The sequence below is a fragment of the Eschrichtius robustus genome, chromosome 11 (genome assembly GCF_028021215.1).
Source record: "Eschrichtius robustus isolate mEscRob2 chromosome 11, mEscRob2.pri, whole genome shotgun sequence".
In the NCBI taxonomy this organism is placed as follows: Eukaryota; Metazoa; Chordata; class Mammalia; order Artiodactyla; family Eschrichtiidae; genus Eschrichtius; species Eschrichtius robustus.
The window spans coordinates 11,574,484-11,591,122 of NC_090834.1; the positions used below are offsets into that span (position 1 = coordinate 11,574,484).

Genomic DNA, 16,639 nt, shown 5'->3' on the forward strand with positions numbered 1-16,639 from the left:
GATGTAGGTAGAGAAACTGGATAATGTTCTCACAAGAGCAACCAGGATGGTCAAGAGGAACAGGTAAAGGATCCTGGGAGCTTTTACTAGAGATGAAAAGATACAGGGTTTGGAGGTGGGGGCAGAATACTATAACAGCTGTCCTCAACTGATGAGTTTCCTTGTGAAAGAAGGATTACGACTTCTCTGAATGTCTCTAGGATGGAGGTACAGAATTCAGTTTTTTAAAAGAATGCTCTAATATAGTAACTCTCAATGGGAGAAGGAAAATATCGAAACCACTTGTGAGGCTTTTTGCAAATCATAATCCCCCATCCCCTGGAGAATCCTTGTATCATATAGTTCTGTCATCTGCTGAGCAAAAATTGGTTTGCCTGGGGGGAGCTTGGATGGGGGGCTCGGTTACATATAAAACTGCATTAGAACATCTAGAAAAGGTTTGAGAACTACTAGTGAACAGTCTCAGAAGCCCAAGATGGAATTCATCCATCCATCCATCCAGTGAACATTTATGGAGGTCCTACCATGAATCAGCTGCTATTCAAGATGTTAACGATATGGTGATGTGTCAAACAGATAACGGACCTACCCTCATAGAGTATACCTTCTGTTGAAACAGCAAATGAGTAAACAAACCAATATGTTACTTTAGATGGTGATAAGAGCTACAAAGAAACAGAAAGACAGTAATAGTAAGAGAGTGATGGGGCCTTTATACAGGGGAGTCAGGGAAGGACTCCACGCTCAGAAGGGGATTGTTTTGGAAAATACCAAGATCCCCATCACAGAATTACTCCACTTGGTAAGAATGTGGTAACATATAATCAAAGAACAGCTGAACAGTAAAGCTGGAGGATGTTTGAGGTTTCTTTATGAAACATGTCTCAATATGTTAAAAGGGAGAAAACATAGTTTTTAGAAACTGGGAATAAGGCTGTCATTAATCTCCAAAAATTCTTAAACTGATTATTAAACAAATGATTAATGGGCACTTAGAACAGAATGTAGTGGCCTTCAGGGGCCAGCTTCTCTAAGAAGAGGCATGTCACGTTAATCCCATTTCCTTTGCTGATAGGGTTATCCGATTAATGGATTGAGGAAAATTGTAGATAGAGTACACCTTGATTTTAAGACCCTTAACCAAGCAACATCCTGATGTATAAGGCAGATTTGAAACAGGCTAAAGAAACTTACTTAAAGAATACCCATTAATGAATTAATCCCACCCAGGAGGAAGGTCCTATTTCATTTCCTCTTCGTTTATTATGTTTAATATTCTTCTTACTATACTTATCAGGCTCAGATGTTCCTACTATTATTTTGGTAAGTGTTGGATCAATCTGCCCTGTTATTTTAATGTCCCAAAGGCCCACTTTGTTCACTCTTTTAATGTACGTGCAGGATTTTACACTAATCCCCATTTAATTTCTCTGTGTTATTTTGGAGTATTCCTCCCTACAAGAACTTTCAACACGGTTTGATGAAAAGATCACAATTTTGTACAAAAAAATACTGAATAAATGCCCCAGTCTGTTACTGACGAGGTGACCCTCTTTGAAGCTTAACTTCCCTATCTCTAAAATGGAGATAATACCAGAATTATTATTATGAGAAACAAAGCAGAAGCACAAGACATCCTGCTCTCCAGAAGTCTTCCCTGGGGGAGACGGCCCCGCCGATGACTCACGGCAGTTGGCCTCGTCCTGGCCATCCTGGCAATCCTGATGGCCATCACAGCGCCTCCAGCTGGGGATACACTTCTTCGGTTGCCGGCACTCGAACTCAAATAGGTCACATCGCCCGAGCTGGGTGGGAGTGGAGGCAGCAGTGACATTTGCTAGAAGAAAAGATTTTTAAAATTCACTTTTTAGTACTGAGGGGCTGGCCAGCAATAGCGACCTATTGGGTGTGTTGGAGATCTCGGTGCTTTAGGAATTACGACGGGGACCTGAACGGAAATGTGAGCTCTGGTGAAAGACGGCAGGTTGACGAGACACAGGGATCTCATCCTTCTCTCTCTCAGGCCCAAACTTAGTTGAAGACTTTGAAGACAGAGGTGAGTAAATCTTGCAGAAAGTAGAAAAAGAAAAGATTAAAGAAAAATTTTTTAAAGTTTGAAAAAAGTAAGCGGACTAGATCAGGAGATTCAACATATTACTGACGAGAGTTCCAGGAAGAAAAAGAAAAGAGAGAAGAAAATACTAAGGGATATTTCAAGAAAAGTTTCCAAAACTAAAATATGTAAATTTCCAGAATAAAAGAGGACACCAGTGTCCACCACATTAGATAGAAAGAGACTCACAGCCGTGGGTCACACTGTGTAATCCCTGTGTAATTTCAACACTGGTACCAAAAGGAAGATTCTACAAGCTTCCAGACAGTAAAAACAGATTACATATAAAAGATTCAAATCAAAATCGCTTTGGATTTTCCAAGAGCTGCTTTCTGAAGACAGAAATTCGAATGTCTTTGAATTTCTGAAGGATATATATATATATTTCTTTACAACCTAGAATTCCAAACCCAGCCCAATTACCAATCAGGTCTGAACACAGAAGAAAAACACTTTCAGACAAGCAAGGCCTCAAATATACCTCCCATGTACTCTTTCTCAGGAAATTTCTGGAAAATGTGCTCTACGAAAATGTGGGATTAAACTAAAGACCAAGAGGAAAGACCTGGGATATAGAAAAAAGGAGCTGCAACGTGAGAGAAGTAAAGCGAGTCCTAAGGATGGAGAAGCAACCTCCCAGAAGATACCTGTGCCCCAGACAACCCGCACAAACCAGAGAAACTCAAGACATAAACACCTTGAATGCGGGCCATCATCACCGTGTCCTCGGGCACCATATCATCATATCCACCTGACAAAGCTACCAGAGGGTGTGCTCCACCAAAAAAAGGGAGTAAACCAAGAAAAAGCAAGACACGAGGTCCAGGAAAACGGGGAATCTAAATCAGGAGAAAGGCAAAGAGAATTCCAGGGAGGGCAGTGAAGCCCCAGGGTAAAGACGGGCAGCAGGCTGGGAGAACAGTCAGCCCAGATAGGAGAAGCCAAGCTCCTCTTCGAAGGGAGATGTCCAAGGGAAACAATGGAGCTGAGAAATCACCTGATACGGTGAAATTGTGGAAAGTTACACCAAGAGGCTGCTGAAAGGGAGGAAGCACCAGCAAAAGATACAAAATAACCTGAGCCAACAAACAACAACAGAAAGCAATGATTAGCTTTAGGATACTGTTTGTATTCCATAGTTGGATAACTGGATTTTCAAAGGGCCTCTCCAACCCAGAAGCACTCTGCTAAAACAAAGTGCATGGAGAAGAGTGGGGGGAAAAAATGAGGCCGGAGGACTGGGCCAAGGCACATCATGGCACTTACACCTGGACAGTAAGGGCACCATCAGGGGGGTCCAGGCTGGGAGAGGATATAATTACATATTAGTATGTATTAGGCTTCTTGGAAGATAAATCGCAAAGGGGGAGACATGAGGCAGAGAACCCAGTTCAGAGACTTATCCAGTGAAGAAATAAGATCTGAGAGCTAGATGGCAATTTAACTTTACATGGGCAACATACGTAAAAAAGAATTCAAAAAAGCTGAATGCAGCATCTAAACAGGAATCTGCTCATTGAATTAAGTCCGCATTTGCTAGAGTTGGTTAATGTCCTGCTCGGTTTCAGTAACCAACAGGCAATTTTGAGAGAGGGACAATCAAGTTACTTCATAGAGAGATGCGCCTTGGGGGAAAAGGGCAGAGATAGAAGGGTTTTTTTTTTTTTCATTTGTTTTAATCTGAGAAGCACTTATGGGGCACTGGTTATTTGCCTATTTTTGTGGTAGGCAGAGTGGGAGATTCAGACTAAAACACAAGGTCCGGCACAATCGCCATGGAAAGGAAAGATTTATACACATGCAATGACCAAGAAGCAACATGTGGCTGTTCGTAGTTAAGCGCCAAAAGGACAACAGGGCAAAGTTCAATGACACCGGAAAAGGGGTGGACATCAGCTAAAGAACTCAGTGAAAGCTCTGTGGGGGTGGGTCTTGAGAGGGGGAATAAAACCCTACCTGCCTGAAAGAGGAGCCTCAATCTTTAGGCAACCTACCATTCACACGGGGAGCTCCCGGGCTCCAGGCAGAAATTCTGATTCTATAATTTTATAAACACCCCAAGTGGTTCCATTACAGGTGGGCTTCGTGCTGTACTTTGAGAAATACTGACGACATATTGAGGTCTCCTTTAACTACGAAACCTTTGCTTCTGTCTGCCCTGACCGACAGTGGGTTTCACAGAGAGGGAAAGTAGGGGGACGAGGTTGGGTCTGATAAGGGCAAAAACCCTACTGGAGGAATCTAGGCAGAGAAGAAGCAGGTGTGTCCAGGGTGGGTGAGGAGCCCAGCTTGCAGAAGTGAAAAGTAATGGTAAGCAAGGAAAGGTCAGCTCAAACAGGGCTTTGAAAATAGGACTCAGGGGTTAGGGTCTATCTTCTGCACAAAAGGACAAGTGGAAACCAGTGATGATTTTAAACAGGGAAGAGATGGGATGAAAACAAGTCTTAAAGGAGGAAAATCAGACTATTGACCTATAAATTTGCTGAAAAGAATTGTGTAAACCATGGCAAGCAACGATCTATTATTTTATTATAACTGAGATTGAAATGGAAACCTATTTAGGAAAGGATACAATTCTGCCTGCAGTTAAGGGTGTGCCCTAGGCGGCGGTCTCACGGTTCACCAAGACCTCCGGCAATACGGTCACTCACAGACCTCCAGAGCCTCTCTGTGTTCAGCCACTAGGTGGCAGTGCTTACCCTTCTTTTAATAGGATGGCCGCCAACTAGCAAGCCAGAGACTCGGGTTCTGTACCCCGCCCGCCCCTCCCCGAGAGTTTAATACACACAGACACCTCCCCTATAATTCCCATGGTAACCTCCTGTGGAGAGGAAGCAAAGGAGACCCAATCACAGCCAAGGAGGAAAGCAGGGCGGCTGGCCTTTCCCTGCAGGAAGATCAGAGGGCAGTGATAGAAGATGACTTCTTAGTTCCCTGGGGTCTCCCTGCTCTGGAGGTGAGAAGGGGCCTGGCCACAGAGCAGAGTCCCAGAGGGCAGGACTGCCCTCAGCCAGGCTGTGCCCTCAGCCAGGCTGTGCCCAGGGTGTAGCCCCAGAGGTCCTGTCCTTAAAGCAGGTGCCACGGGTCAGGGCCGGGTGCAGCACTCACCAGGCGAGGGGCAGCCTTCCTCATCCGAGCCATCTGCACAATCTCGGTACCCGTCACACACCCAGCTGTCCATCACGCAGGCCCCACTGCTGCAGCGGTAGTAATTGGGCAGACACGTAGAGGGCCCGGGAGTAGGGGAGGGAAGAATATGTGAATCTGAGGAAAACACCAAGCGAGGAAACCCAAAATGTTACAGAAAGCTTGATCTCAGACCCAAATGTGTCCCAAAACCTAGTATGGATGTCCCAGACTTAGCTGCACCAGCCCAGGGAGGCCAGTGTCAGGCACAGTTCTGAACAGCGAAAAATCATTTATGATGGGGTGTCAGAACAGACTGTATTCTCTTCCCTTCTCTGGAGTGGGTTCACCTTACCTATTTGATTTGATTTGGGCTAACGTTCGGATGAGTTAGTTTTCGCAGGGGCTCGTGCAGGCCGGTGGAAGGACTCGGAACGCACAGGCTGGGTGGGAGAATTAATCCCTACGGAGGATAAACCCTGTTCCACTTAACTTAACCCCAACCATCCCGAGACCAGCTCCGGGACCAGAACACCAAGAAGGAAAGGGACGGGCACGCCGCCCGCACCAGTGCTGCCCTGGCGTGTGTCACGTACACATAAATGTGTCACGGCCCGTGCATCGCCCAGAGCGCTCGTTACAACGCAGACGCTGAGTCAGGAGCGAGGCCTCGGGTGGGGTCAGAGGCCGCGATTCTAACAAGGAGCTGTGGGTCTGCCGGCCACACTCGGGGTAGCCAGGCTCTGAAGTCCTCACTGTGCCCTGGAAAGCGTAACCCTCCGAACAGGAGAAATCAACCGTGCTGCTTTCACAGTGGGAGGGGGAGAGAAAAGAACTCAGAGAGTTACCCCCCCGCCCCCCCCCCCAAAAAAAAAAAATCCCTGCCTAAGCCAGGCACCAAAGAGACAGAGCTGGATTCTGTGTGAACGGGTGGGAGGACGCTGGCAGGTCTCAGCGACGGGGCTGCCCCGGACCCTCACCTGCACAGACCTTCTCATCAGACCAGTCCCCGCAGTCGTTCTCCCTGTCGCACTTCCACCTGCTGGGGATGCAGTGCCCATTCTCGCACTGGAATTGGAAGTACTGGGAGCAGTTGGGGGCCTCCGTGGGGTTTTCTGGGGGGTGAACCGCATGGTCAGTCGTCTGCCCCGCACGGTGTGAGCACGGAGCTCCAAGGACACACAGGCCCCTCACCCAAGGCAGCCCACCCGACCCTCCCAGAGAAGGACAAGGCAGCTTCCCGGACCCATCGGGAGACAAGGGCATATCCACAAGCAAAAGCCCACCTTCCTGGATTCCATCTCACATTCTCTGACCTACGCCTCTATGTCTTGCTAATGATACCCGGGTTTTAATTTTGACACTTCACCAAAGGAATGACCTAACTACTGATGATAACGTGATGGTGACAGTGATTTCTATTACGTTGTGGCATCTGTAACCTTTACAGGGGAGGGGGAAGCACATTCCAAAATATTTATCATAATTCCTCTATCGTATTCCTTATATATAACGTGAACTTCCTATTGGGGAAAGAAAAGAAAACGGAGTAAATACTCCCTAACCCCTGCCAGGGGGTAGGTTCTCACTTGAAGACTCAATTCCTTACATGCAGATTCAAGAACTGGCAGGAACTATGGCTCAGGAAGGAGATGGTAAAGCCGGTGGCGGAGTGGGCCGAGCGCCCCCTCCTTAACTTCAGGCGCCTTCAACCCGGAGATCAGGGAAGCGAGGAGGCAGATCCCAGGTCTCCTTACCACAGCTGGCTTCATCAGAGTCATCACCGCAGTCATCCATCCCGTCGCATTTCCAGATCAAACTGATGCACACTCCATTCTGACACTGGAAACTGAACTCATCACACACCTTGTGGAACTCGGGGCCTGGGGCTAGGGAAGGAACAAAGACCCGAAAAATCCAGATTGCTTCTACACCGAAGAGCTCAATATAACACTGCTGATTGGAAACGAGAGGAAAGAACAAATGTCCTCCACCAAGAGATTGCACGGCTGAAGGATCCCTCGAAAGTGAGTCAGTTGAAGGCCTGGCCCCAGCAACTCAGAATGCAACTGTATTTGGAGATAAGGTCTTGAAAGGGGTAATTAAGTTAAAGTGAGGTCATGAGGGCGGAGCCCTAATCTCACAGGACTGGTGTCCTTATAAGAAGAGTAAATGAGGACACAGACAGGCACAGCAGGAAGACCAGGTGCAGACACAGGGAGAGGACGGCCATCCACAAGCCAAGCAGAGGGGCCTCAGAGGAAGCCAACCCTGCCGCCATCTTCACCCTGGATGTACAGCCTCCAGAACTGTGAGAGATTACCTTTCTGTTATTGAAGGCCCCCAGTCTGTGGTCCTCTGTTTTGGCATCCCAAGCAGACTGACGCAAGTACCTACTATTGAGTTGGCCAAAAAGTTCGTTCGGGTTTGTCCGTGGCACTACCGAAAGCCCCGAACGAACTTTTTGGCCAAGCCAATGTAACACGCGCAGGGCAGTGCTGGGGACAGGGCTGCAGCAGTGAATGAGACCAAGACCTGCTCTCACGCACACACATTCCAGCTGGGGGAGGCAGTCCACAAAATAAGTGTACAGCGTGCGAAGTGGAAGTGAGTGCGGTGAAGACACTGCAGCAAGGCAAGGGGGCCACTCAGTGATGGGGGCACGAGAAAGCCTGTGGGTGAAGTTGACATGTGGGCCAAGGTCTCGGTCATCCTCTGTCCTCCCGTTTATCTGTACAACTCACAAGCAAGTTTCCGAAGCAACAAAGGTGAGCTTTCTCAGAAAAGGCAAGACTGGACCCTCAATCGAGACCTTGTAAACTAGACGGAGGCAGGTCCCCAGGCAGCCCACCACCCCTTAGTCTCTCCAGTGCCCACGAGCGACCCCCCTCCCCCTGCCCCACTCACAGCATCCCGCAAACACCGCATCCTCGTCCGAGCCGTCGCGGCACTGGATGATGCCGTCACACACCATGGACTGGAAGAGGCACTGCTGGCGGTTCTTACACACGAAGTCCATGAAGCGAGTACAGAGGGGCTCTGGAAGGGTTCAGCAAGGGAAGGAGGCCGTGAGCCCCCGGGGCTGGAGGCCTCGTGGGCCCTGGGAGGATGCACCCTGGCCAGACGCGCATTCGGGAGACGGGAGTAACAGGCACAGTCACCGAGCGCTTGCTTTGCGCAAACCCTGAGCTTTAGTACATCGTTAAACTCCCAGGACAATACGATGAGAGGTTTTACTCTCCTGTTTTCCAAATGAAGCACAGGGGATGGCAGTGCTAAGTATTTTGCCAAGAGCGCACAGCGGATGAGGGTGGAGCCAAACCTGAATCCCAGAGCTGCCTGACGTCAAAGCCCATGATCTTAACCACTGTCAATAAAATATTGACTCTCCAATATGGGGCTTGGCAAACTGTTACTATGAAGGACCGATGTTACAGACTGAATTGTGCCCCCCCAATTTATTGATTGATTGATTGATTTCTTTCCTTTTTTGTTTTTTTTGGCCATGCCGCGCAGCTTGCAGGATCCTAGTTCCCCGACCAGGGATCGAACCTGAGCCCTCGGCAGTGAAAGCACGGAGTCTAACCACTGGACCGCAAGGGAATTCCCCCGCCCCCAATTTATATTATGTTGAAGCCCTAATCCCCAGTGTGACTGTATTTGGAGACAGAACTTTACAGAGGTAATCCAGGTTAAGGGAGATAAATCAATTGATAAATTGATCAAAAGGATCAATAGGAGTGGTGTCCATATAAGAGGCACCCGAGATGCAGGCACAGAGGAGGCCACGTGAAGACACGGCGAGAAGGCGGCCTTCAGACCTGAACTGCCACGCTGGCTTGTCCCTGGGTCTCCAGCCTGCTCTTTCCCAGGATGGGCACCACTGACTCCAGACAACCTTTCCAGGTCCAAAAAAACTGGGCATAAAAAGGGTCACTGGGCCTAAAACTGTTACCCGAGTGATAGTCAGCAACTAGGAAAACCAATGAAGTAGGAGAAGTAAGTGTCCAATTCCAAACCATTGGTCCATTCACAGGACATACTGCAGCTGAACAAAGATGATCATGGACCATGACCTAATTCCACAGTCACCCACCACGGCTCCCTCCCTGCTCTCCTTCCCCCAAACCGCACCTCCCCAACTCCATCCCTCTCAGAGCCCTGGTCGAGAACCTGGGGTCACCGCATTTACAAGCTAACTGCAGGCAGGTACTGAGGAAATGAAAGCACTTAGTCCAAAGTGTGCCCTTCACTCACAGCCACAAGGCGCCCCCCAGGCAGGGTGAGGACTCACCACAGTGCTGTTCGTCTGAGCCATCCGAGCAGTCGTGTAGACCATCGCAGTGTTTGCTGGACGGGATGCAGGTGCCATTCGGGCAGCGGAATCCGTTGCACTTCTTCTCTGGAATGTGATTCAAGAAGCAGCAGAATAAGGAAACAGGCAGGCACTCACATCGTTGTTTGGCCGGGGGGGCTGGGGAGGGGGCGGGTATAAATTTGTGCCACCCTACAGAGAGCTATCACTATTACAGACGTATACATACGGTGACCCAGCAATGGCACTTAAGAAAAGTAATCTACCTACACGAGTGAAAAATAACGGAGGCACAAGGTTATTCATTGCAGCACTATTTGTAATAGATTGAAAACCACCTACGTATCCTTCAATAGGGGACTGTGTAATAAATTACTGTACACAGGAACACTAGCCTGTTACAAAGAGACTGAAGAAGCACTACGTAAAAACAAGTCCTAGATATACAGTTATGTGGAAAACCAAGGTACGTGGCAGACCACATGTGTAAAACAGGACAAGAACACGTAGTATATTTAAATCTGCATATATGCACAAAAATATTCTGAAAGGATACATAACAAAGGGAGGGAACTGAGCAGATGATTCTGAAAGGATACACAACAAAGGGAGGGAACTGAGCAGATTTTTCTTACCTACTCAAAAAAAAATTTTTTTTTTTTTATGGAAAGTAAAAGAAAAGCTTCAAGTGGATGGAAAAAAGGAGGACACTCTTAAATTACTCACCATCTTAATTCTTCGGGAATTGTAAACCAAAGCCCTATTTGAGAAAGTTTGTCCCAGAAATGTTAAGAATCTTAGGTTTCGCACTTAGCGTAGAATTCTTAGCACTAGGTCACCCCTTCTCCTGAACAGAGAGCTACCGTCAGACGTGTGGCTTAAAAATCACTTCCAGCAGGTCAGTTGCAAACCCAACTCTTGGTGGAATGGTCCCAGGAGGATCAGGGATAAGGCAAGAAAATGTGTTTTAATCCTGTAAAAAGTCATCATTCTTAGGAGACTGTTCAAAGGACGTCAAACAGAAACAGTAAAGGAGTACCATGAATTGGGGAAATAGTTAATGTCACTCAGCATAAAAAGGCTTTTCAAAAGTATAAATTTTAAATTGTACAAGACAAATGCCCACTCACTAAATTAGTGAAAACAACTCAAAAGATAAAATCAAGGGAGGCTTGGGGAAACATACGATATATTACTGATGGACAGCCTTTCAGTATAATCATTTGGAAATAAAATCTGGAAACGCTTAATGAGAACCATGGAAATCGATCAGAACCTTTGACCCAGCACTTCCATATTGAGGGACATACCCCAGGAAGTACCTCAAAGGAAAACGAAGCCTTCATTTCCAAGGACACGAACAGTTTTACTATGCATGACAGTATGAAACTGAAATTACTCAACCAGGGAGGGACTAAGTAAAACTACGTTATAGCAATACAAAGAGAAGAGGCATCTGCCATGAAAATGCTAACCACAGAAAAATACAGACGTATGGAAACATCTTTGTTTAATATTGCGCCATGAAAGGAGCAGAATATATAGAACAGCATGCAGACAATGATTACAACCCCATAAAAATTAGGGATGTATGGTATGAAATAACAGAAAAGATGTATATTGGTCTCTGCCCCTGGTTACTGGCATCAAGCTCCTAAAGCCCTTATAATTTCCTGGGTGACAGGAGTGTCTTTTGTTCTCATGAGGTGACTGGGGGGGGCTGGTCATCAGAAAAGCCACGCCACGATTAGAGGCTTGGAGCTTTCCAGCCCATCCCCACTCCAGGAAGAGGAGAGATCTGGAGACTGAGTTCATGATGGATCATGCCTACGTGATGAAGCCCCACCCCCAAATCCCAAAAGTAGGCGGTCCAGACCGCTTCCAGGCTGTTGAACACGTGGAGGTGCTCGGAGGGTGCTGGGGCTTGGAGAGGGCGTGGAAGGCCCATGGCCTTCCCCATACCTTGCCCTGGGCTCTGGGCTCTCTTCCATCTGGCTGTTCACCTCTCTCCTTTATCGTAACCTTTTATAATAAACTGAAAAATGTTGTTTCCCTGAGTGCTCTGAGCCATTCTAGCAAATTATCAAACCCAAAGAAGAGGCTGTGGGAACCCAGATGTATAGCTGGTTGATCAGAAGAACATGTGACAACATAGGACTTGTGACTGGCATCTGAAGTGGGGGAATGTCTCGTGGGACTGAGCCCTTCCCCTGTGGGATGTGACACTGTCTTGAGGAAGACAGCGTCAGGACTGAGTTAAATGGTAGGACACGCTGGTGTCGGGGAATTGCTTGGTATGGAAAACACACATTTGGTGGCCAAGAAGTGTCAGAACTATTGTGTGAGCAGAGTACTGAGACTATAAGGACAAAACAGGGAGTCTTTCCCACAGACACACGGCAAGAGGATAAGGAGAGAGAGCTTTAAAACTATTTGGTGTGAAAGGGGAAAGGTTGGGGGGAGGGATAAATTAGGAGGTTGGGATTAACATGTACACACTACTATATATAAAATAATCAACAAGGACCTACTGTGTAGCACAGGGAACTCTATTCAATACACTGTAATAATCTATATGGGAAAAGAATCTGAAAAAGAATAGATACATGCGTACGTGTAACTGAATCACTTTGCTGTACACCTGAAACTAACACAACATTGTAAATCAGCTATACTCCAATATAAAACAAAATTTTTTAAAAATTTGGTGTGAAAAAGCATTTTAAGTATTGTGTTTGTATGGCAGCTATTTTGTGGTAAATTTTGAATGATTATCTCAGAATCCTTTTTTAAATAGATCATATTGAAAAAGCTCTGCCTTAACGAGCGGTAAGCCATTTTCCCAAGAGGCCATAACAGAGACCTCTTAGCCATAAAATATGCCATTTATATAGGAACTGTTGGCTAATTTCTGGCAGAACACTGGTAATGTGACTGCATTTAGCGCCCCGGGTGGGTTAGTGGGTTTCTATTTCTTTTCTTCAAAGTTGTTATGGACAAGCAGTGAGGCAACCTGCTTGCCCAAGAATTAAGACTACATAACCCAGGCCTACACATTGCACGGCAGTGCCACACAGAAATTGCGGGCTCACTAGTGGTCAGAGTGGGTACCCGGGCACAGCGGGACACTATTCCATTTCCTGGCCTGTCTGTTGTCTATTTTCCTGAACAGCAGACATGGGAAATGCTCTGGGTGGGGGCCAAAGCATTTGCATTTACCACAGTTGACTGGATCTTCGTCAGAACCGTCTTGGCAATCCATGTCACCGTCACACGCCCACCGCTGGGGGATGCAGTGCCCGTTGTGACACTGGAAGTTGGAGGCCTCACAGGTGTGATAGATGGCTGCCAACGAAAGAGAAGAGAGAAATGGTCAAGACGTCCCTCACCTCCGTGCTCCCATCACCATCAGGGGCCAAGTGGAGAGAAGGCTTGTACTAGATCACAGGTATGACCTGGGGCTGCCCTTAAGGTGGAATGCAGCCTCCTGAATGGGCAACAGCTTGAGGCTCTGAGTTTATCAGTGTTACAAGCACAGATATACATGTTAAAAAATCAGTCACTTTCACAACAACTTATGAGGTAAGAAGGATTCCCCCTTTTACAGATGAGAAACAGGCTTAGGACACTAAGAAGCTCGCCCACATTCACAAAGATAATGAAGTCATAGCACCAGGGCTGTCCAAATCCAAAGCCTGTGCTTTCTCCACCTGGCTACTTTATCTTCTCACTCATCCAGATTCTGCAGGATAAGGACAGGCAGTGTGTGCTCAGGGGGCTGGGTCCTAAAGCTGGTCCCCACTGTGTGGAGGCCTCAATTTCATCATCTAGATTCATATCTAAGGACCCCTGTAAGTTCTGAAAGGCCATGATTTTATAATTCTAAATAAACCACCCAATTTGAAATGTGGAAAACCTCAGGTCTGAGGAGAATAAAAGATGTACCCAAAACCTAGAATTATCTAACTTTCTGGACAGTTGAGAGAGACATCTACCAGCCAATAATACGTGGCGTTCTCTACAGTCATTAAAAGAAAAAAAAGGAAAAAAAAAAAAAAAAGGCAAGTGAAACAGAGCCACTGTTATAAATTAACAGGTTCATCTGCATACATGGGCTGAGGCCACCTGGAAGTCGTTTAGAAAGCGTCCCAAAACCTCGGTCAAAGACTATTTCAAATGCATAGTATCTGCCTCAACCCCAACCAACACTACTAAGCGTCTTCTGCATCAGATTTCCCTTTCCTCCTCTGACACAGAGAGCAGTTTGTGTCTGTTTGTTGCTGAAAGCCAGGGCTGGCCTTGTTTACAACTGGCATAAAATAATATAACCAAGACAGACGGGCTCTCTTGGTTTAACTGTGCGGACAGGACGTTCTAGCAACAGAAGGAGGCAAAACAAACAAAAGTGGGTTGTTGAGTGCACACCATAGTTATTTATTCAATCGAGATGGCTGGTAATAGTGACTCAAGGGTTGGGAAAACGGGCTTCCAATGCCCTCTAGAATTTCTACTGCCTTTGAGGCTATTTTTTTTGCAATAGTCTGAAATACAAAGCACCTGCTTTTTCAAACCACTTTACAACAAACGGTTGTCCATCATCTGTTGTCTTATCTCCTCAAAGACCAAGGCTATATCCGGTAGCATGCAAATAAGTCTACAGGAAGTTTCAATATTTTACGGCCTTTGGCAATCAGAATGCATTAAACATCTCTTTAAAATATACGTATCTCTGATAAGAGGAGTAAGTGTATCATGCATGTTACATGAGCTTTGCCCCAGTAACAGCCATTGCCTAGAATACTTCTGATTTATTGGTTTTACAAATCTGACAGCCCTTTAAAAAGTTCCTCACCAAAGCCTTGCTCGCTTTCATAAAAAATACTGTCGCCTAAACTCATTGCCATACTGATGTACTTGTTATTATTCAGCCTATGCATTTCAATTCCAGTTGAAAACAATTTCAGAGCGTTAATGGAGTTTCCAAATGACAATTCTGGGAGGCATGTTTGAGATCTCCAGATTCCATCACAGAAGCTGAGCCAAGAAAGACTAATTAATTTGCACCATTTCATTCAAGTGGCCAGGTAGGGCTGGAATGCTTAACATATTCCCTTTTTCTGAATTTTTCTGTCTTCTGAGTTACTTACTAGCTCTCTGACATTGAGTGTCTGATGAATGATACATGCTCAATCGATAATATTTTTTAATTACAAGGATGAAAGAGATGGACTTTAATACAGACTAAAGAATTTGGGGAAGATGAAGAATCCTTTGCATAGCAGGATTCATTGTGACTCTAAGAATAGAAAGGCTAATGGGGCAAATGATCATGAAATTAGAATACCAGGGTTTCTAATAGAGGCCATTATCCTCCTACCTATTCTCTGACTTGGGCAGATCTCTCCTGACTCAGCAAGACCCTCTGTGACACCTGATCAAAAGCATTAGCCAAATAAAAGTGGGGCAGAAGAGATGAATTAATTACTGTGACAACAAAAGCACTGCCTTATTATAAAGCACTGGACTATTAGGAATGAATGAGGAAAAAGAAATGCTAATATCAACACAACTTGAATGATTAATAATGTAAAAAAATAACATAAAGCATAAAGAAAAGTGCACTGAAAAATAAAAGGCAGAATTTGAAAAAGAATCAAATAGAGGGACTTCCCTGGTGGCGCAGTGGTTAAGAATCCACCTGCCAATGCAGGGGACGTGGGTTTGATCCCTGGTCTGGGAAGATCCCACATGCCGCAGAGCAACTAAGCCCATATGCCACAACTACTGAGCCTGCGCTCTAGAGCCCGCAAGCCACAACTACTGAGCCCGTGTGCCATAACTACTGAAGCCCACATGCCTAGAGCCCATGCTCCACAACAAAGAGAAGCCACTGCAATGAGAAGCCTGCGCACTGCAATGAAGAGTAGCCCCCACTTGCCGCAACTAGAGAAAGCCCACGCCCAGCAACGAAGACCCAATGCAGCCAAAAAATAAATAAATAAATAAATAAATTTAAAGCACACATATAGTACACCAAAAATTATATACATAAAAAAAGAACCAAATTGAAATTCTAGATATAAAAAACATAGCCATGGAAATAAAAACAGCTCAGTGGGTGTGTGAAACAGCAGATTAGATCCAGCTGAAAAGAGAATTGTTGAACTGGAAGAGAAATCTGAGGAAGTAACTTAGAGTCTAGCACAGAGTCATAAGGAGACAGCAAATATGAAAACCAGAGGCATGAACACCAGAATGAGACAGTCCAGCAAATGGCTGATAGTTGCTGCTGAAGACAAGAGTAGACAAAGTAGCAAATAGATATAGCTGAAAAGATAGTGGCTGTAATTTCCCAGAATTGATGAAAAAGATTAAATCCTCAGATTTTAGAAGGAAAACAAATAGGATAAATAAAAATACTCCCACACCTAGGTAGGTGAAACTGAATAACAAAGACACAAAATGCAAAAAACCTAGAGACAACTGGAGAGAAAAGAATGTCAGACTGTTGTTTGAACAGATAATCTGAGAGGAGAATTTAAATCAATACAAAAGAGGCCAGAAAGAAAGGGAATAATTCCATCAAAATACTTAGGGAAAATTACTACAAATCTAGAAACCCAGATCCATCAGAATTCAGTTTTGAGATCAAAATAAAGACATGTTTCTATAAACAAAAACTTGAAGTTTACTACTCACAGATTCCTGCTACAAGAAACACTGAAGGATGTGCACAGAAAGGAAGCATTAGGTACAAGAAGCAGAAGTGGTAGACAGGTAGGTACCTATAAATAAGTTTGGTTACTAAAAAATAATGATGACTAATTTTAGGATTTTTAAAGCATAAAACTAAAATACGAAGTATTTCGTGTTTTAAAATACTAAATATATACTAAGTATGTCAGTATTGAAACTGTGGTCAGAGGCTGGAATCAAAGCAGGTCTAGGGGAGGGGAAAGATAGTAGGAATATGCATAAGATGTCTAGGGCAACAGCTAAAAGAACAGAAATGAAACGTTTACGTTCAAAATCAATGCGGGGTGTGGAGGGGGGGAGCGAGGGATAAAGGAAACTCAATTCCATGG

General features: G+C 45.5%; 1 protein-coding gene across 1 annotated transcript in view; it reads right to left on the minus strand.

The window, feature by feature from the left end:
• Window positions 1-16,639, minus strand: part of SORL1 (sortilin related receptor 1) — a 143,478-nt gene that overhangs the window by 30,136 nt on the left and 96,703 nt on the right. The window contains exons 26-32 of the mRNA XM_068556037.1: window positions 12,774-12,899; window positions 9,534-9,641; window positions 8,147-8,278; window positions 6,997-7,128; window positions 6,220-6,354; window positions 5,222-5,377; window positions 1,688-1,837 (exon numbers count right to left, since the gene is read on the minus strand). Of these exons, the coding sequence (XP_068412138.1) occupies window positions 1,688-1,837; window positions 5,222-5,377; window positions 6,220-6,354; window positions 6,997-7,128; window positions 8,147-8,278; window positions 9,534-9,641; window positions 12,774-12,899 (939 nt within the window). The remainder of the gene's footprint in view (window positions 1-1,687; window positions 1,838-5,221; window positions 5,378-6,219; window positions 6,355-6,996; window positions 7,129-8,146; window positions 8,279-9,533; window positions 9,642-12,773; window positions 12,900-16,639) is intronic.